Source organism: Mustela nivalis, assembly GCF_964662115.1.
Source record: "Mustela nivalis genome assembly, chromosome: 11".
NCBI classification, from domain to species: Eukaryota; Metazoa; Chordata; class Mammalia; order Carnivora; family Mustelidae; genus Mustela; species Mustela nivalis.
The window spans coordinates 48,129,572-48,151,306 of NC_139030.1; the positions used below are offsets into that span (position 1 = coordinate 48,129,572).

The 21,735-nt window shown below is 39.0% G+C and overlaps 1 protein-coding gene across 1 annotated transcript in view; it reads right to left on the reverse strand.

Annotated features, from left to right (window-relative positions):
- GORASP2 (golgi reassembly stacking protein 2) overlaps nucleotides 1–15,255 on the reverse strand; it is a 37,939-nt gene extending 22,684 nt beyond the window's left edge. The window contains exon 1 of the mRNA XM_082689213.1: nucleotides 14,913–15,255. Coding sequence (XP_082545339.1) covers nucleotides 14,913–14,975 — 63 coding nt within the window. The 5' untranslated portion in view covers nucleotides 14,976–15,255. The remainder of the gene's footprint in view (nucleotides 1–14,912) is intronic.
- Between the last annotated feature and the right edge of the window lie 6,480 nt (nucleotides 15,256–21,735).

Below are 21,735 nucleotides of genomic sequence, written 5' to 3' on the forward strand. Positions count from 1 at the left end.
AAATTTAGTATACCCAAGAAACATGGGTACACATATGTTCTCCCAACACAGTTAATGTTCACAACAGCACTAGCTGTACTAGTCTTGAACTAAAAACTACACAATGCCCACGAACAGCAGAATACATAAACAAATCCTGGTATATTCTCTCAATGGCATGAAATATATTAATAAAATAAGAGACCTACAACAATACACATTTCACAAGCAGCATTTGAACAAAAGAGGCCAGACACAAATGAGTACAAATGATTCCATTTATATAAATCTAAGAACAGGTCAAATTAATCTACGCTGTTAGAAATCAGGACAGTACACACTCTGGGGGGCTGGTGGGTCGTCAGTATGCCTGGAAAGGGATGGATGTTGGTTACAGGAGAATGCTGTTTGCGAAAATTCATCAGGCTATACACTTACATGCGCTTTAGAAAGCTTTGACATGTATTTCCTCTATTCAAAAGCAAAAATGAAATTATTACAGCCTGAGAACATACCCAATATTTCACTTAAAAAGAATGCAGTTTGAAAGCTAGCAATTGAATCTAAAAGAACTCCAGTAGTTAGTGCAAAGACCAAAAAGTAACTTACTCTAACGCTCATTCTTCTTCAGAATATTTCAGGTCACTTTCTTAAAATTAAAAAAAAAATTTTTTAAGATTTTATTTATTTGACAGAGAGAGAGAGATCACAAGTAGGCAGAGAGGCAGGCAGAGAGAGAAAAGGGAGGAAGCAGGCTCCCTGCAGAGCAGAGAGCCCAACACGGGGCTCGATCCCAGAACCCTGGGATCATGACCTAAGCCGAAGGCAGAGGCTTTAACCCACTGAGCCACCCAGACGCCCCTTAAAATTTAAATTTAATTAACCTATATCATATTATTAGTTTCACATATAAAGTCCAGGGATTTGTCCAATGCTCATTACACCACATGCCCTCCTTAATGGCCATCACCCAGTTACTCCCGCCCCCCAAATCCCCTCCAGCAACCCTCTTTTTGTTTCCTATGCTTAAGAGTCTCTTATGAGTTTGTCTCCCTCTCTGGCTTTGTCTTTTTTTATTTTTTCCTCTCTTCCCCTATGATCCTCTGTTTTGTTTCTTAGAGTCCATATTATCAGTGAGATTATATGATAATTGTCTTTCTCTGATTGACTTATTTTGCTTAGCAAAATACCCTCTAGTTCCATTCACATCACTACAAATGACAAGATTTCATTTTTTTCCTTGATGGCTGACTAATATTCCATCTTCTTTCTCCGTCCTGTCTATGGACACCTGAGCTCTTTTCATACTTTAGCACCGTGGACACTGCTGCTATAAACACTGGGGTGCAGCTACTCCTTCGGATCACTACATTTGTATCTTTGGGGTAAATACCCAGTAGTGCAATTGCTGGGTCGTAGGGTAGCTCTATTTTCAACTTTTGGACGAACCTCCATACTGTTTTCCAGTGTGGCTGTACCAGATTGCATTCTCACCAACAGTGTAGGAGGGTTCCTCTTTCTCCATATCCTTGTCAACATCTGAAATTTCCTGACTTGTTAATTTTAGTCATTCTGTCCGTGTGAGGTGGTATCACATTGTGGTTTTGATCTGTATTTCCCTGATGCGGAGGATGTGGAGCACTTTTTCATGTCTCTGTAAGCCATTTGGATGTCTTCTATCCACTTATTGATTGGATTATTTGTTCACTGGGTGTGGAGTTTGATTAAGTTCTTTATAAATTTTGGACACTAGCCCTTTATCTGATAAGACATTTAGAAATACTATCTCCCATTCTGTTGGTTGTCTTTTGTTTTTTGCTGTTTCCTTTGCCGTGCAAAAGCTTTTTATTTTGATGATGTCCCAATAGTTCATTTTTGCCTTTGTTTCCCTTGCCTTTGGAGACCTATCTAGCAATATGGTGCTGCACCTGAGGACGAAGAGGTTGCTGCCTGTGTTCTCCTCTAGGATTTCATGGATTCCTCTCACATTTAGACCTTACATCTATTTTGAGTCTATTTCTGTGTATGATGTAAGAGAATGGTCCATTTTCATTCTTCTGTATGTGGTCGCCCAATTTTCCCAACACCATTTGTTGAGGAGACTTTTTTCCACTGGATATTCTTTCCTGCTTTGTCAAAGATTAGCTGACCAGAGAGTGGAGGGTCCATTTCTGGACTCTCTATTCTGTTCCACTAATCCATGTGTCTGTCTGTGTGCCAATACCATAATGTCTTGATGATTACAGCTTTGTAATAGAGACTGAAGTCTGGAATTGCGATGCCACAAGTTTTGGTTTTCTTTTTTAAAACATTCCTTTGATTATTTGGGGTCTTTTCTGGTTCCATACAAATTTTAGGATTACTTTTGCCAGCTGAAAAAAGTTGACGGTATTTTGATAGGGATTGTACTGAATGTGTAGATTGTTCTAGGTAACAAAGACATTTTTTTTTTAAAGATTTTATTTATTTATTTGACAGAGAGAAATCACAAGTAGATAGAGAAGCAGGCAGAGAAAGAGAGGGGGAAGCAGGCTCCCTGCTGAGCAGAGAGCCTGATGCGGGACTCGATCCCAGGACCCTGAGATCATGACCTGAGCCTAAGGCAGCAGCTTAACCCACTGAGCCACCCAGGCGCCCAGTAACAAAGACATTTTAACAGTATTTGTTCTTTCCATGAGCATGGAACATTTTTCCATTTCTTTGTATCTTCCTCAATTTCTTTCAGGAGTGTTGTGTATTTTTCTGAGTACAGATTCTTTGCCTCTTTGGTGAGATTTATTCCTAGGTATCTTACAGTTTTCGGTGCAATTGTATATGGGATCGACTCCTTAATTTCTCTTTCTTCTGTCTCATTGTTAGCATATAGAAATGCAACTGATTTCTGTGCAATGATTTTTATATCCTGCTACTTTGGTGAATTCCTGTATGAGTTCTAGCAATTTTGGGGTGAGTCTTTTGGGTTTTCCACAGAGTATGATATCATCTGCAAGGAGTGGCAGTTTGATGACTTCTTTGCCAATTCAGATGCCTTGAATTTTTGTTGTCTGATTGCGGAGGCTAGGACTTCTAGTACTATGTTGAACAGCAGTGATGAGTGGATATCCCTGCTGTGTTCCTGACCTTAAGTTTTCTGAAAACTGAAAAAAGTTGTTTTTCCCCACTGAAAATGATGTTAATGTGGGCTTTCATATATGGCTTTTATGGTATTTAGGTAAGTTCCCTCTCTCCCTACACTGTGAAGAGTTTTAATCAAAAAAGGATGTTGTGGGCGCCTGGGTGGCTCAGTGGGTTAGGCCGCTGCCTTCGGCTCAGGTCATGATCTCAGGGTCCTGGGATCGAGTCCCACATCGGGCTCTCTGCTCAGCAGGGAGCCTGCTTCCTCCTTTCTCTCTCTCTCTCTCTCTCTCTCTCTGCCTGCCTCTCTGCCTACTTGTGATCTCTGTCAAATAAATAAATAAAATCTTAAAAAAAAAAAAAGGATGTTGTACTTTGTGAAATGTTTTTTCTGCATCCATTGAGGGTATCATATAATTTTTGTCCTTTTACTTATGTAGTGTATCACATTGATTGATTTGTGGAGGCTGAACCATCCTTGCAGCCCAGGAATAAATCCCACTTGGTGGTGGTGAATAATCCTTTTAATGTACTTCTGGATCCTATTGGCTAGTATACCGATGAGAATTTTTGCATTCATGTTCATCAGGGATATTGTTAATTCTCCCTTTTGGTGGGTTCTTTGGTTTTGGGATCAAGGTAATGCTGCCCTCATAGGAAGAATCTGGAGGTTTTCCTTCCATTTCTATTTTTTGAAATAGCTTCAGAAGAATAGGTATTAATTCTGCTTTAAATGTTTGGCAGAATTCCCCTGGGAAGCCATCTGGCCCTGGATTCTTCTGGGGAGGGGGGTGATTACTGCTTCAATTTCCTTGCTGGTTATAGTTCTGTTCAGGTTTCCTATTTCTTCCTGTTTTAGTTTTGGTAGTTTACTTCTTTAGGAATGTCTCCATTTCTTCCAGACTGCCTAATTTGTTGGCATATAGTTGCTCATAATATGTTCTTATAACTATTTCTTTGGTGTTGGTTGTGATCTCTCCTCTTTCATTCATGATTTTTATTTACTTGGGTCCTTTCACTCTTTTTTTGGTAAGTCTGGCCAGTGGTTTATCAATCTCATTCTTTCAAAGAACCAGCTCCTAGTTTCACTGGTCTGTTCTACTGTTCTTTTGGTTTCTATTTCCTTGATTTCTGCTCTCATCTTTATCAATTCTCTTCTCTTGGTGGGTTTAGGCTTTATTTACTGTTCTTTCTCCAGCAAATTCTTCAGATGTTCTTTCAGCTCCTTTAGGTAAAAGGTTAGGTTGTATATTTGAGACCTTTCCTGTTTCTTGAGAAAAGCTCGTGTTGCTATATATTTCCTTCTTAGGACTGTCTTTGCTGCAACCCAAAGGTTTTGAACAATTGTGTTTTCATTTTCATTTGTTTCCACAAATTTTTAAAATTATTCTTTTAATCTCCTGGTTGATCCATTCATTCTTTAGTAGGATCCTCTTTAGTCTTAGGACCACTCTTATAATCTATTTATAGTTACATGGTTGGGCTATTGATTTCCACTCCACCAATAGACAGAGAATAGCCAAAAGAACTGAAAGAGATGCTACTGCCACTTGATTACAGCAAAAAAAAAAAAAAATGGTAGCTGGCAGAAAATGAGAATAAAAATTTCAAAAATAAAAAGTGGTGTTAAGCCACTTACCAAATTCCAGAAGTAGGTACTAAGCATTTATGAGAAAGCTGTAATAGTGGGGTGCCTGGGTGGCTAAGTCAGTTAAGTGTTTGACTCTTGATTTCAGCTCAGTTCATAATCTCAGGGTTGTGAGACTGAGCCCTGTGTCTGGCTCCATGCCCTGTGGGGAATCTGCTTGAGATTCTCTCCCTCTCCCAATACCATCCCATGGGTGCTCTCTCTCTCTCTCATAAAATAAATCTTTAAAAAAAAGTTGTGACTGTGTCTAGTTGTAGGGAATGCAATGATTAAAAAGAATGGTCTCTGCCATTAAGCCGTTTTTTAGAAGTTTTTACAATTACAAAGATCTGCACATGTGCTGTCCAAATACAGTAGCCACTAGCCACAGGTGAAAATGTGGCTTGTGTGACTGTGGAACTCAATTTTTAACTTCATTTAACATGAATAATTTATATCTAAGTTTAAACAGCCATATGTGGCTAGAGGCTACCACTGTGCACTGAAAGCCTAGGTGATTAAGTACATGATTTGTATTCAAATACAAATATAATAGAATATATGGATACCATCACAACAATTAAGATATAAAAAGGCTAAAATATATTTATCATCTGTGAGTGATGCTGGGAAGCATGAAATACATTTTAAAAATAGATTCGCATATAATATATTCTTGATACTGAAAGCAGTAAATAATCCATTTTAAATAAGAAATTGACTCCATACAAATTCATTCCCTGAGAGTTCTAACAAGTACGCTGAAGTTCCACTTTTTCCAATTCTTCTCAGGCCTCATAGTTTACTTTGAACAATTAAGAAATACATTGCAGCAGCTGAAAATAGTAAAGAGTAGTTATACTTATAAATGAATGATAAAAATAAATGTTACCAAAACATGGACAGGTAGAATATATTATGAACACAATTACTGGCACTTACAGAAGTTGAACTTTTACACTTGGAGGTTATCTTACAAAAATAAAAATCACATCAGAAAAATACTTCCTTCATAAACACTCTAGAAAAAATAGCTACAATAAGCCAAGACAAAACTTGTGAGACTTTTTTTTACTCAAGAAGCAAAAAATGAGAACCTTATGACAGAAACTGCACAGTGAAGGGGTATCCATAAAAAGAAATTAGCATCCATGATTAGGAGCTGGATTTGGAATCACCAACTATATTTAAATTCTTCTTAAAGTGGTGTCATTCAGTTACTATAGGGAGTTTCAGTGGGTTCTGAAATTAATTTAGTGGGTCATTAATGAACAAATGCCAAAATAAAATATCAGAATAGATAAAATATAAAAAACTCAGGACTTAATAATGATCATTATTTTTCATGAAATGTAGTAGGACACACCAGTTGCAATGGAGAATAAATTTCTTACTATATTAAGAATAAAGTTTGAAAGACAGCCCTAAGAGATACCATTAACTGTTTTGTTCAAACAACTAAATGCAATTAAACTTTTGGCTTTTCTCTTACCTTCTGATCCTAGATCATTAGAAAGTTTTCCCAGATTTATCATGGATTTTTCTTTGTGTACAGACCTTACTGTTTTTTCTATACTGGTTGCTTTCCAGTGACGCATCATTCCCTTCTGAGAGTAAAAGTGCAATAGTACTTTATACTAGGTTTGGGTCATTTCACATGAACCACTCTCCGTTTTAAATCGTGGCTTGAGGACAGGGACAGCAGAGTAGAAGGGAAGAAAAGTTTGGGTGGACTCAAGGGAAGGCATTCTCCTAATTCCACCAGTCATTTATGGATTTCCAGCTGAGGAAATGCCACAGAACTGCCACCTTAATGTAACACAGAAAGGACACTGCAAAGCTACTTTTGGAACACAGGATATCATCAAAGCAGGCATTTTATAAGGTGATATACATTACCCACATTTCTGACTAGTATGTGAATTATTTCTCTTAAGTTTTCTAACCATGGAGATGGTTCCATAAAATGGGCTCAGTGGAATGTGTGACTGTCTCTTTATTACTGCACCACCAATTCCTTCACACATGAAGGTTAAGTCCCTCTGAATGACTTTCTGTCTACACCATTATCTCCTCTCATATGTTAACATTCTCACTTTTGTGTTATTTTTAAAAAGAGCAGGGATGTTAAATAAGGCTAAAAATTAAGTTCAATCTGAGTATTAATGATGACTCATTCCAACCATACACATAAAGCCTCATTTGTATGTATATGCTTGGGAGATCAAAATGATGGGGTAAGACTTAGGAATGTGATATAATAAAAATAAACCCTAAATCCTTCAGTTATTAAAAAATAAAAAAAAGGTACTTTTGGAGTTGGGGGAGAGCTCTTCTATGTCTGAAAAGGGTCAGTTTTCCTCTTTGGGACTTGACACAAGTATGTGGAAATTATTTTGACTAGAAGAGTTCAAGCTTTACTTGCTAAAACATTCTCACATGTTCTACCAAAATAACTCAGAGTTATGTTTTTCTGACTGACCCTATGGTGTAATTTATAACATATGAAGCAATCTGAAATAAAATTCTAATGGTAACTAAAAGGAAATTAAAACCTATCAGTATACAGTACCTTCTCAGAGAAAGTTGTATATCAGGAAAATGATGTTGAAAGAAAGTGAAGTCTGCTCCAAAAGAAGCAAAAATTCTGACAACCTGTCACCAAATTTTACACCAAATACCAACTTAGGTATTTGTTTCTTAGAGAAAGAAAACCTGCTGCATGACCTTAGGCAATAATCCTTCCGTGCTCCTTCTCTTTAGCTGCAAAGTGAGGAGGCTGTCAAGATAGTTTCTAAAACTGAATGACTCACCATGAAATAAGTCTAACTGTCGCCAAGCTATCTATAGCTTCTACAGTGTAGATCAAACCCAACAACAGTATTTTAATTACAGAGATTCTCTTTGGCATTTTAATTAACGTGCCTAGTATCACTGTGATGCTAAGCAGTGAAAAGGACAGGGGTACCATCTACCTTTTAAAGACAAAATTTCCTTAAAAATGAGGATCCTTGGGGTGCCCTGGGTGGCTCAGTGGGTTAAAGCCTCTGTCTTCAGCTCCGGTCATGATCCCAGAGTCCTGGGATGGAGCCTCTCTGCTGGGGGGAAGCCAGCTCTCTCTGCCTACTTGTGATCTGTCTGTCAAACAAATAAATAAAATCTTTAAAAACAAAAAAAAAGAGGATCCTTAAAAATTAGCAGGCACATAAATAAAACTAATGGGTCAGATATGATCCCAAACTTGTACATTAGGTTTTTATTTTTCCCCTTAAATTTAAGTAATCTCTACACCCCACATGGGGCTCCAACTTATTACCCAAGATCAGGAGTCACATGCTTTTCCAAATGAGCCAGCCAGGTGCCCCAAAACTTAAGCAGTAAAGTATAGGGTTAGGTAATGGACGAGAAGTAGCCACTAAATGATCAAATAAATGTAAATGTTACCTAATATGCTTAGAGGTCTATTTTAACTAGTACTGCCACTACAATAGTGGTTCTCACTGGGTGATACAATAACACAGATGCTAATAATAAAGGCATCTGCTAACATTTACTGAGTCTTTATCATATTCCAGACCCTATGCTAAGGCAAATGGCTTTATTATGGAATATCTCATTTAACCCTTGGGATAACCAATGAGATAGACAGCACTGTTTTATTTATTTTTTCACATTTTCCGATTTTAAGTTTCAAATTGTTTTTTATTATTTGTTTACTTTTAATTTAACTTTTATTTATTTTTTAAATTAACATACAATATTTTATTGGTTTCGGAGGTACAGGTTTGTGATTCGTCTTACGTAATACCCAGTGACAACACTATTTTAATAAAGAAGTTTAAGGGCAAGGTCTTCCGTATGGTGGCAGTTGGCCAGAAAAAAAAAGTTAACGTGCTCAATTCTTTCCAAAATATATCATATACAATATGTACTATGGTTTTTAGTACAAAAGGTATAAGATGTACTACTATTATCCTTACTTTTCAGATAGAAATAATAAAGCTCAAAAAAAGTTAAAAGGCTTGTCCAAAAAAACACAATGATGGAGCTGACACTAGGATCCGGTGATTCCCAAGAGTGGTCTCGGGTGGTCTACTCCGAAGTCTCTCAATATATTCATGTCTACCAGATGACAAGGTTCCTTATTGCGGATCATGTGCTGGAACGCTCTCTCATGGGTGCTTAGAACAAAAACAATCTTTAGCATCATTCTGCTTATGCTGCAGTAAATTTATTTGCAATGCCAAGAGGGACAATGTACAGTCTCTCAGAGTAACTATTTTGGTTCTGCATACTGTTTGGAGGAAAAAAAAGTCATCTTACTTCATCACACCTCTGATGGCAAGCTACAGTTAAATCTACATTCTTCAGACACATACTGAAGTATGTATCAAACCTTTACAGATAAATATTTTCTAGATTAACTAGTATTAGTGAATCAATCAAAATAACATAATCCTTTCAGCATAGTATGAAAGCTAGCAAAATAAATGTACTGAAATTAATGGTTATTCTATGGTCAATTCCTTTTTCCCCCTAAATTCTGTTCTTATGAAAAGTTCAGCAGTATCATTTAAAAAAGCCCTGTCAGTATGTGATCCAGAGAACACTACAGGTAGTGCTGTACACTCTACTACTTACTGACCAGAACAGAAACTGTAATTACATACTACCTGTGGGTTTCCCCAAATAAAGATCTTGAGGACATCAGCCCATACACCGAAACACACTTCATCACAAAATATGAAAGTGTACACAGTGTAACACTGATTTGTTCGAAGTCCAGTAATATTAGGAAAAATTTATGTTCAATGATAATTGTAAGTCTTAAAAAGGTGTAAGGTTCACATACATTGTATTCCATGGTATCTATGAACTGAAATAATATAATTCCCACACTTGAAAGGAATTTCAAAGAATGTTTATTAAACTTCATAGTCTTTCTTTAAGATTTTATTTTTAAGTAATCTCTATACACCCAATGTGGCTCAAACCCACAACCCAGAATCAAGAGTTACATGCTCTACCAACTAAGCCAGCCAGGTACCCCAAATGCCCTATGGCGAGCTTGAACTCATAACCCTGACATCAAGAGCCACGTGCTGTAGACTGAGCCAGCTGGGCACCTGTATTCATAGTCTTTTAATAGAAGTGATCACTTTTGGTTCTGCATACTGTTTGGAGGAAAAAAAAAAGTCATCTTACTTTAGGTGGGTGTTTATAAAGCTTCTTCGATTATAACTTTATATCTGAGAAACATCAAATAACCCAACAGTTTTCCTTTTATACTCACTCTGTTTTCAGAGTGAGTGAGGAGAAAAGAGGGGAGTAGTGAGATTTTTGTTTTTCACATTTGAAAGGGGCATAAATTTAAAAAGTTTGAGAAACACTGTGTTAGTGGAAAAAATTATGACTATCAAATATTAGGAATTCCCTTTCTCAAAATAAGTACCAAGTTGAAATCCTGCAGGATTTCATCTAGATTAGTGAGATACCATTAAAAAAAGGATGGATCCATGTAATAGTAACTATGTCTATATATTCCATTTTCTTTTTAAAAAATATTTTATTTATTTGAGAGCGAGAGCATAAGGAGGGGGGAGGGACAGAGGAGGAGAGAGAGAGAAGCTGAATCCCTGCTAAGCAGGGAGCCCAACATGGGAGTCATTCAAGGACAATGGAATCATGACCTGACCCAAAGTGAGACACCAAACTGAAAGAGCTACCCAGGCACCCTCTTTTTTCTACGGAAATAATTCTACTGTCACTTTCTCCTCTAAGAAGAATATTTAATGCTGCCCAGTCTGCAGCAAATAGCTCTGGAGATAAAGGCCTATTATTATACTGGAAACATACTTCATCTCAATGGCCTTTCCTTCAAAACATGCATCACCTCAGAATCTCTCTTGAAGGAAATGACAAGGAATAGTGAACATGACATCTTCCATGTCCCCACAGTGGTGTGAACATTGGTTTCAGAATGTCCTCAGATAACCCCTATCTCAAAGAGTATTAGGTATAGAATGCAATTAATTTGAATATTTAAATTTAGAAACAAATCTTGTAATGGCTTCATGAGGCGACTCCAAAATGTAATTTTAAAAATGGCCTTGTGGGGGCGCCTGGGTGGCTCAGTGGGTTAAAGCCTCTGCCTTCAGCTTCCGTCATGATCTCAGGTCCTGGGATCCAGCCCCACATCCGGCTCTCTGCTTGGCAGGGAGCCTGCTTCCTCCTCTCTCTCTGCCTGCTTGTGATCTATCTCTCACTGTCAAATAAATGAATAAAATCTTTAAAAAAAAATGGCCTTGTTTGGTTTACTTGGTCATTAAAAGAGAACCTAGGCAAGAATTCTGTATTCAACATACTTCAACTATAGTAACTTACAATAACTTCTAACAAACCTAAGAAGCCCTGGCTAACATTTTTCCTGCCTGATGTTAAGATTGGAGAGTGGGAATAAAAGTGGTACTCTTGATGAACATGGAATTGGACTTACTGCATAAATGAATCTGAAATATAATGCTATTTTTAAAAGAGGGCATCTGTGTGGTTCAGATGGTTAAGCATCTGCCTTTGGCTCAGGTCATGTTCTCAGGGTCCTGGGATTGAGCCCTACATCAGGTTCCCTGCTCAGTGGGGAGCCTGCTTCTCCCTCTCCCTCTGCCGATCCCCCTGCTCACGCTCTCTTTCAATCTCTTTCAAGTAAATAAATCAATAATTTTTTTTTAAAAAAGGCTTCTAAACAAATTAAAAAACTTCCAATAGTTCACCTTTAAAAATATCTTTCAATTATTTCTTGTGAATATACAAATGTTTCATGACCACTGTGGAAATTTTAGAAAATATACTGAAGTTTAAAAGGAATATAAAAATGTCACCATTAACCAATAATCCTTTTTAATATCCCGGCTTAGTACCTTTCCATTTTATTTTCCTGGGCACTTGACTGTACATGCACCTACACAGAGAGGAATACCTATGGCCACAGAGTTTTGAAACACCATTTTCATTAATGTATAGCATTCCAATCTGTGGTTAGGGCCTGATTTATCTACCAGTTCCTCAGCTATTGGATATGCAGGTAGTGACTAACATCTTAGGGTAACTTCAGCTCATACTGTACTGGAGTATGTCTATCATTCACAATCTTTGTGAAAGATGGCTAAGGGGCATGGTTAGGCACAGGAGAAATACTTCTGCAGTATTTACCGTAAGAGGATAGAATTATAGATAATTTAGATTCTTTGTTACACTTTTTTAACTTATCTGAAAAATCTGTAATGATCACATGTTGATTATCAGAAAACAATGTAGTAACCTACTAAAATGAAGATCAATGTTTATATAAATAGACAACATTAAAATTCAGTAAGTTGGGAAAATGTACATTTTAAGTGAAAACAAAGGTAGGGTTTAAGGTGAACATGTACTGGTGACAGCAAAGACTAGAAAAACTAAATGATCATCACCAGGAGGTGCTGTTTAACTATGGTACAACAAACTACTACAGAGCTAAGTGAAACCAAGAGGCAGATCTCTATGTGCTGCTATGGAAAAGACTGCCAAGATGATTATCAAGTCAGACAGGAGGGGAGTAACAGTATGTATCTTATGATTCCAACAGATACAAAAGGAAACAGAGTGAAGGGGAGCAGAATTCTTTTACATGTATAAAACATTTTTGAAAAGATACTTAAGAAACTACAGTAGTTACTTCTAGGGTAGGAATGGGGAATTGGATATACAGTATGATCACAACCTGAGAATGTTCACTGATACATAAATGCATAATACATAAAAAGGAAAGTACACTGCTCACAGCAGAGACTCTGAAACTAATTCAAGGTTGTCCCCTAAAAATTTTAAAAGCAGAATATACCAATGGATATGAAAAATAGAAAAAATGTAAAGTTCAATCTATGAGAATGTAAGGACTTGGAAATAACAATAGTAAAACAGCAGTGGATGTGGGTGTCCCCATAATTATTATTTCAAAACCCTAACAAGTTTTTATTACTAACAAGGAAATGGCCAGGGAACTGATTATTAAAGAAAAAAAAAAAACTTCTAATGAAATCATTCTAGAACTTGTTAACATGAGTGACTTTATTCAAACACTATCTTACAGTATTTATTCTAGTTTACAAGCTCAGTAATCCAGTGGTGGAATGTATCACTGCATATTTAGGCCATAATAAACGAAAGACTTTTTTCTGTATGTTCAGATTTAACATAGTACTTTCCCTTCTAAAAGATAACTGAAAACCAATTACCGAATCAAGGACAGAGTGGGTTAGGAACTCAAACACATTTAAAAAATTCTCCTAAGTTAGATGGTCATTACTATTTTAAAGCTCCCTCTAATAAAACCTGAGTAAGATTTAATCTTTTGCAACATTTATGCTCCAGATGCAAACTGGAAACTAAGGGTGTCCCTAGTGCTTCTGAAAATCAGATTTATACATTTATAACACAACTAACTACACTAATGAATATACAGGAGTGATTTACAGAGGTGCACCAATGTAAAGAAAATATACTTCAACTTATTTCACGTGAAACACAGTCATTAGCAGAATCATTTAATTGCTATCCTTTTGATGTGCACATCTTTCTGAAGACTTTTAAAACTCAATTATGCTATTTTACTGAGTGCATGTATCATTAAAATATCAAGAATCCCCAAAGATTCACAGCTACAATCAGCCACTGTGAGAATCAGCTGGTAATACCGGATATCATGCCCCAGGGTAGAATACTCAAAATCAAACCAGATAATAGAAAAGTACTGCCACTAAATTTCACTTTACGTTCAGATCTGGCATTTCTCCTTCAATTTCTCCCACTGGGGTGGCTCTTGGGATTGGCTTAGCTGAAGGAAATATGCTTTATTTTCTGGGAAAATCATCCTTTCCTACCAACAGCGTGGCTTCAAGAGATTTTTAGTAGAGTGGAGAGGCAACAAGACACCATAATCCCAAAGATCAGAAAGGTGATCAATCACAGTGCTATCACCCACAGCTGGCTAATTCACTTTAAGAATGTCGTCTCACCTAAAACATGGGATCTAAGGCATAAAATGACTATAAGCACCAGAAAATATACTTTCTCACTTTCAGTTAAAATGTTCTTGCCCGTGAGCAGCTAACATTTAGTGACCCTCTATTACGTCCGGAAATGGTGCTGCAGATTGGGGCCACCTTGCTGACAATCCATCATGTTACCACTCACGCAGGTGTCACGGCACATAACCGTCAATACTACTTTTAAAGACTTCCAGTTCTACAAGAACCACATGCTTTACAACAGCTTAGGCTGCTCATAAGCAGGGGCTTACCTAATGCTTTTTGAGATACTAATGTTCCTCCATCCTGGTGCCAGAAGCTGCCTTCCTTTGTTTACCTAGAGTTCTTTTAAAATCAATTATTTATTTATTTATTTATTTATTTATTTATTTATTTATAAGCGTTCCTCTCCATTACCTTTTTACCACTGTGGATCTAAACCTTAATCTCCACCACACCCTGAGCAGTCTTAGAACAACAGAAGCTCCCCCCTACCAGGAAATGTGGAAAAGGAGGGTTGGAAAGGTCAGGAGCGAACCAGGAGAGGAAAAACTCCTGCAATATCAAGGAAATTTAAGTCCCTCAAACCTACTTCTGGGCCATTTTATCTTGTTTGCCTAATTGGCTTTTCCAGACATCTAAACAAGCTCCGAGGTGAATTAACACCGGCCCGTCGCATCCCCCGCCTCTAGCCTGCGAGTTCCAGACTTCGTTTTCTCAGAAAACTCAAATGCTGGCTTCACCATCACCTCTTCTGCAGACTTTGTCCCAAGCCTTTCCTAACTTTGTAAGCTAAGAATTTAGAGACAGGGGACAGAGAAGACCGAGGAGAAAAAGATTATCCCTTCTGCCCCCCTGGCTGGGCCGCCCCCCGATCAAAGGGCCAGCTGCCGCCCTGGCTCCACCCGATCCTCCCGGAGCGGCAGACCCCAGGCCTGGAGCGCTCCGGGGAAGGGGATGCGAGCGGCCTCCTGAACCGGCCTCGGCTAAGGCAGAGCCCGCAGTCGCCGCTCTTCTTCGCGGTCGGGCCTGGCTGTCCCGGGAAGGGGCCCGTCGGGGCCTCTGCCTCCCCGCCGCCGGGCCCCGCCTCCAGCCCGCCCTTCCCCAGCCGTCGTCGGAGCCCTTACCCGAAGGACGTGGTAGCCTTCCGTGCCCCCGCCAGGGATCTCGACGCTCTGCGAGGACCCCATGGCGGCGGGCGATCAGTGTGGCCGGGACGGGATCCGCGTTGCTCCCCGCCCCCCGCGCACCGCCCGCTCCGCTCCTCCGCGTAGCACTTGGGACGTGGCACTCGCTGCCGCCGGAGAGCCGGGCCGCACTGCCCGCCGGGAGAGCGTCGCCGCGGCACCCACGGCCGCTGCGACGCCGCAGACAGCGCCACCTGCCGCAAATCACCGGAAGGGGCCTGAACACGCACGGGCGGGGAGGGGCTTACTCGTGCTCGCGAGACCACAGAGATAACAGTTCCTCCAGCCTCGGCATCAAGTTACGAATGCTTGGGTTGGACAAGCTTTATCGAGACGCGTTTCCGCTCGCCCCAAGAAAAGATTGCTTTGTCGTAGCTCCCCCTGGTGGCGAGAGACCGTGAAAGGACTGCTACTGAAAAGAATAGGGGTGGGTACGAGCTGCGTTCTGTTCTCCATGTTTACGGGTCTCGCCCCAGATAGTAGAGAGGGTGATGGTGCTTCTCTGTGGGCTGAATCCCGCATCCGCTCAGCTCAACTCGGTTTTATAAAGGAAGAGGTTCTGTCTCTGTTTTTGCCGTCCTAAGTATAAGAACAAGATCAGAGGATTGGTCACTTTCTGAGCGATATCAGAGTGGGAAGCACAACTGGATGTCCTGGGTGTCCTGTTTGCTGCTGCTGCTGGGTTTCCCACTTCCTTTGGGTAGCCAAGTTGTAGTCCCACTTTTCCTATTCCGTTTCTCCTTTTGCCCTTTCCCTCTTACAGTCTCTAATTATGGCCATTGCCCAAGGGTCAATTTGATCATCACTAATGGTTTGTCAGCCAGGTTTTCAGACGATGTGAGGGAATGTAAAGTACATATTACCACCCATGAAATATTCTAGCCCAAAATGTCTAACATGCGTCTACCATGTCTTTAGCTAGATCTTCCTGTTGTATACAGAGGTTAGAGGAAGATGTAAGTAAAATGATATCACAAGGAAACAACCAGACAAATAAAAGAGGTGGACGGTCCCTCAGAACAGCTCACCAGTTCTTTTCATCAAGTCAGAATGATAAGAAAGGGACTATACTGGATTAAAAGAGATAGGAAGGATGTAATCAGGAGATACAATGTAAGGGCTTGAGTGGAAGGCTGATTTGGAGAAATTAACTGGAAAGGACATTTTTGGCTCAAGTGGGAAAATTTGAATATGTGCTGAGTATTTGAAGCATTTACTGATATGGAAAAGTGGAAATTATTGACTGAATAAAAGCAGGTGACAAGACACAGTATGTCTGTAAACAATATGAAAACCTTTTCGTGAGCAAAATACATAATACATACATACGTATATGAAGATGTGAAAGGATATGAACCAAGGATTACAGTGATGATTTCTGGGTGTGCCAGAGATGTTTTACTTTTTGTTTTTGCTGGTTCTCTATTTTCTAATGCTCATGGACTGCTTCTCTAACAAAAAGAGTATTTAAAATTTTAAAATAAAAAGTCATTTATCTTTCTTTGCTGTCAGTAAACCAACAGCAGGTTTTTAGGAGGCCTAATCAACACATAAATACACAAATGAAATCTCTAGTTACTAGGTTCCTCAAGGGCAGGGACTGCAGTGGAATTGGCTCTATGTTCCTAATACTTAACAGAGTGCCTGGCAGCTAAGTCATTAATGAATTTAATGTAAAGAAAAACATATAAGAACTAGATTTGATGATGTTCTTGTTTTGCGTGACAATTATAATCTTCCTCATGGTGGTGTGATAAGCTGTTGTTATGTTCAGTGGTCAGATTTTTGTTTCCCAGACGTTTGGCACTAGCTGCGGTTTGCAGAACCCAGGATATGGACCTTTGGTAGTCCATCAGCAACTCTGGTCCTTCCTTAGAGCTATATTTTGCTCCAGTCATATGAGTGACTATCTGCTATGCCCCACACAGGCCATTTATTTTCTTCCCTTCTTTACTTTATTCATGCTGATCCATACATCTGGAGTGCTGCTTCTTCAATTTACACTTAGAAAAATTCTAACTATCCAGTTAGTTCCATCTCGAATAGTACTTACAGATCCTTAAATTCAAAGGAATGCCTCTCCTCAGTTTTAGTTCCTAGAATAGTTAGTTCCTTTATTTCTGGAAACATCTCTTTGTCATAGACCTGTCTTCCACGTTTTATGGTCCATTCATTCAGGGTGAGGGTCAGGTTTTTTTCATTTTCAGACCCCTTGTTCCTGGCCTGAGTCTTGGAAACATGGTAATAACGTCTGTTGATTTGAACTGAACGTGTGAAATAGCCTCAAAGCCTTTTCTTTTTCAGGATCAGTTAACAAGTTCCCTCTGCTGCTCCACTTTGTGCCTTATCAAGATCTGTGTTATTACTTAGTGGCAGTTGGTAGTGGGTAAGGTGCAGGGCTCACCAGATTTGGGACTAAAAATGTGCAAACCATTGTTCCATATTTCCTGGTGCTAGTTGTTTCCCTCTTGTAGTTACAGAATATGCTCAGAGGGCAATGAATAAAATCCTAAGTATGTGGCCAAAGTGAATATAAATAAATATAACATGATGGAGGGGGAATGCATGGGAGATTATTGTCCAAGACAGTTTCAGCTGAGGTAGGACTCTGCTGGAGGCAAGCCGGTACTCTGAAATATTACAAGGAGTAGAAAAGTGAAAACCCATAAATAGTTGGTGATGGAAGGATCTCTATATCATATTGATCAGTGCAGCCTAAATATTTTTGCCTCCAGACTTCCCTGGGAAAGTTTGGCTCCCACTTCATTTGGATAACAACCATCCTTCATGGTCACACACCAGGGTCTCCCTAACCTTCCTGACCTAGTTAGTTTTGCTGAAGAAGCAAACCTCAGGAGGGGTCAAGTTTCAGAGCATGGAACCACAGCCATAGCTGACTGGAGTAGAGGGGGAACCCCCGACTTACTGGAAACCAACACCTACACTAATAATCCATGAAGTAGCCTGTTAAGAAAAGCTTTGTGGCCCCTTCCCCGCCAAAACAAATAGCAGATGGTAAATGATTAGCTAGGTTAATCAGATTTTTTCTCTGGGGACTTGAACTGGGTCATGCAAGAGACTCAGTATAGGTTTATATGTGTATTAGAATATAAACCCCATAAGGTCTTTGCCTGGTGTCTACTACTGTATACTTGGTACTAAGAACTGGCTGGCATAGAATAGTTTCTCAATAAATAGTTATTGAATGAATAAATGATTGATTGAATGGATGGATGGATGGTCCTGGTAGTAGAAAAGTGCTAGAGCTTGGTTCTTGGGCTTGGGTATGTATCAGAATCAGGTAGCTCTGTGAAAATACAGTAGTCCAATGTTAGTTTATTTCAATGAACCTAGGCTCCAGTAGTCTTTATTAAATTTCCAGGATTCTGATACACACACAATCTAAGAACTGCTGTGCTAGAATAATGCTCAGTGTGTGCTGTTTTGTGGGCAGATAACCAACAAGAATCTCTAGAATTGAAAGGGATCCTTCCAGCAATCACAGCCCCAAGGCCCAATTTATACCAGTGTTGCTACGTTTCTTTGACATTCCCATCATCTTTATTGCTAAACTTTTTATTTATTTTTAAACACAATTTTGTTTTGGAATTTTTGGAAGAATTTTAGATTTACAGAAAGATTGCAGATAGCACTGAGAGTTCCCATATGACTTTACCCGTTTTCTCCTACTGTTAGCATCTCACAAGCCACGATACATTTGTCAAAACCAAGAAACCAACATTTGAACCCTAGCATTAACTAAACTCTACACTTTGTTTAAATTTCTCCAGTATTTCCCTGATATTTTTCTGTTCTGGGATGCAGTTCAGCATCCTATATCACAGTAAGTTGTCCTATCTCCGTAAACTCTTTAGTCCTCGTTGGTCTGTGTAGTGTCTCAGACTTTCCTGATTTTCAGGACCTTGACAGTTTCAAAGAGCGCTCTGGTCAGGTATTTTGCAGAATATACCAGTATTTGGGTGTGTCTCATGTTTCTCTCGTGATTAGACTGGGCTTATAGGTTTGGGGAGGAAGACCATAGAGGTGAGGTGCCCTCTTCATTACATTATATCAGAGTGCCTGCCACTAACATGACCCATTACTGGTGATGTTAACCATGATTCCCTTTTAAGGTACTGTCTTAATAGTAAAATTACCATTTTTCCCTTTCTCCTGGAAGGAAGTCGCTAAGTCACTGGAGCCCACCCTCAAGCTCCATCTCCTGGAAGACAGTATCCCAAAGATAGAATTTGGAATTCTTCTATAAGAAATCTTGCCTCTTCGCTCCTAGTTATTTATTTAATAATTATATTTATATTAGTATGGACTCATGTATACTCATTTTGTACTTCGGTTATAATCCAATACTACATTATTCAATGCTGATGGGAATGCAAAATGACATATTTTGTTGTTCAAATTCTTCCAGCTTTGCCCCATTGAGAGCACTCTCAGTTTAAGCTTCTGTGTCCTTTTGGCAGGCTCTTGTCTTTTTTGTCTGTGGTAAAATACATAAAACATAAAGCCTACTATATTAACCATTTCTAAGTGTACTGCTCAGTGATACTAAGTATAGTCACGCTGTTGTGCAACCATTCCTTTCTTGAGTATTTCTTTACTTACTGGCACTACAAAATGCTCCAGGCTCATCTTCAATTTTTTTCTGTTCCAGCCCTAGAATCAGCCATTTCTCCAAGAAGCCCAGCTTCCTTTAATTGGAAAACGACATTTAGAAACCAAGATCTGGGCTCTGGGTGTGCTCATTGCTATTGAAATGTCACTGCTTTTAGACATTCTCAGCAGACAAAGCTAGGAAACATGAATATAAATTGATCTAATGTATATACACAGATCTATAATTATTTCTATATCCATCTGTGTATATGTTAAACTAAATATGAGTTCACACCATCTGACTCTAATTGAACCCCACAGAATTCATTTTAGCATTTTCCTTTTGCTCATTTGTAACTTCTTTCTCTGACAGTGAGAAACTTAGCTCTCATTATTAACTATTACATACTACACACAAAATACTTTTAAAATTGTTAAGATGTACTCCTGTAAGAAGCAAATTTCTCAACTGGAGCACCATATTTGCATAGTTTTCTGTCTTTAGATTTATTTATTTATTAGAGAGAGAGAGAGAGAGTGTGTGTGTGTGTGTGTGTAGGGGGAGGGGCAGAAGGAGAAAATCTTTAAGCAGATTCCCCACTGAGCATGTAGCCTGACAGGGGCCTAGATGCCGTGGCCCATGAGATCATGACCTGAGCCAAAACCAAGAGTCAGATGCTTACCCAACTGAGACACCCAGGCACCCCTCTATCTTTAGATTTGTGGTTTTCAGTCAAAACACCATTTTCCAAAGTCACTTAGGTCAACTCCATTTCCCCCCTACCCTCTTTAGTGCGATATATGAATATATATATGTCAGATATATACAATTTTCACTTGTGTAATACAGTTAGATTCATTGGTTCCAGTCTGCATTCCATCCCAGGGATCCCTGACATTCTGGTTGACTCCTTTCCTTCCTTCCTTCCTTCCTTCCTTGTTTCCTTTCTTTGTTAAAAAAAAATATTTTATTTAATTATTTGAGAGAGAACATGAGCAGGGAGGGAAGGAAGAAGCAGGCTCACCCCTGAGCAGGGAGCCCAGTGTGGGACTAGATCCCTGGACCCTGGGATCATGACCTGAGCTGAAGGCAGACACTTAGCTGACTGAGCCACCCATGAGCCCCTGGTTGATTTTCTTTTAATTTGCACACATTACTGTTCACTCTTTGTAATGTACTATTCTATGGGTTTTTTACAAATGCATGCAACTACCACCCTATAACCATACAGAACATTTCCAACACCCGAAAAATTTCCTTGTGTGTCCCCCTTGTGATGAACCATTGCTCTTTCTTTTAACCCCTGGCAACCACTAATCTGTTTTCCAACCTTATAGTTTTACCTTTCCCAGAATGTCATATGAACAGAATTACATAATATGTAGACCTTTGGGTCTGGCTTTTTTCACTTAGCAAAATGCATTTAAGATTCATGCATGCTGTGTGCATCTGTAACACATTCCTTTTTTATTATTGAACAGTATTCCATTGTATGGATGTACAAATCACATATCATGATTTGTTTTCCATTTATTTGTTAAAGAACATCTTGGTTGCTTCCAGTTTTTGACAAGTATCAATAAAATTGCTATAAACATTCACATAGAGATTTTGCCTGAACATAAAGTTTTAATTCACCTGAGTAAATACCTAGGAGTGGATTTGCTTGGTTGCATGGTAGGCTTATGTTTAGCTGTATAAGCTCTGCTAAACTGTATTAAAAAGTTGTCTGCACTATTTTTATTTTTATTTATTTTTATTTTTATTTTTATTTTTTTTAAAGATTTTATTTATTTATTTGACAGAGAGAAATCACAAGTAGATGGAGAGGCAGGCAGAGAGAGAGAGAGAGAGAGGGAAGCAGGCTCCCTGCTGAGCAGAGAGCCCGATGCGGGACTCGATCCCAGGACCCTGAGATCATGACCTGAGCCGAAGGCAGCGGCTTAACCCACTGAGCCACCCAGGCGCCCTGTCTGCACTATTTTGCATTCCCAACAGCAATGAACATGCATTCATACTGCTCTGCATCCTCACCAGCATCTGGTATTATCCATTTTGGGGTTTTAAACATTCTATTAGTTATGTAGTAGTATCTCATTCTGGTTTTAATTTGCATTTCCCTAATGACAAATGCTATTGAACCTCTAT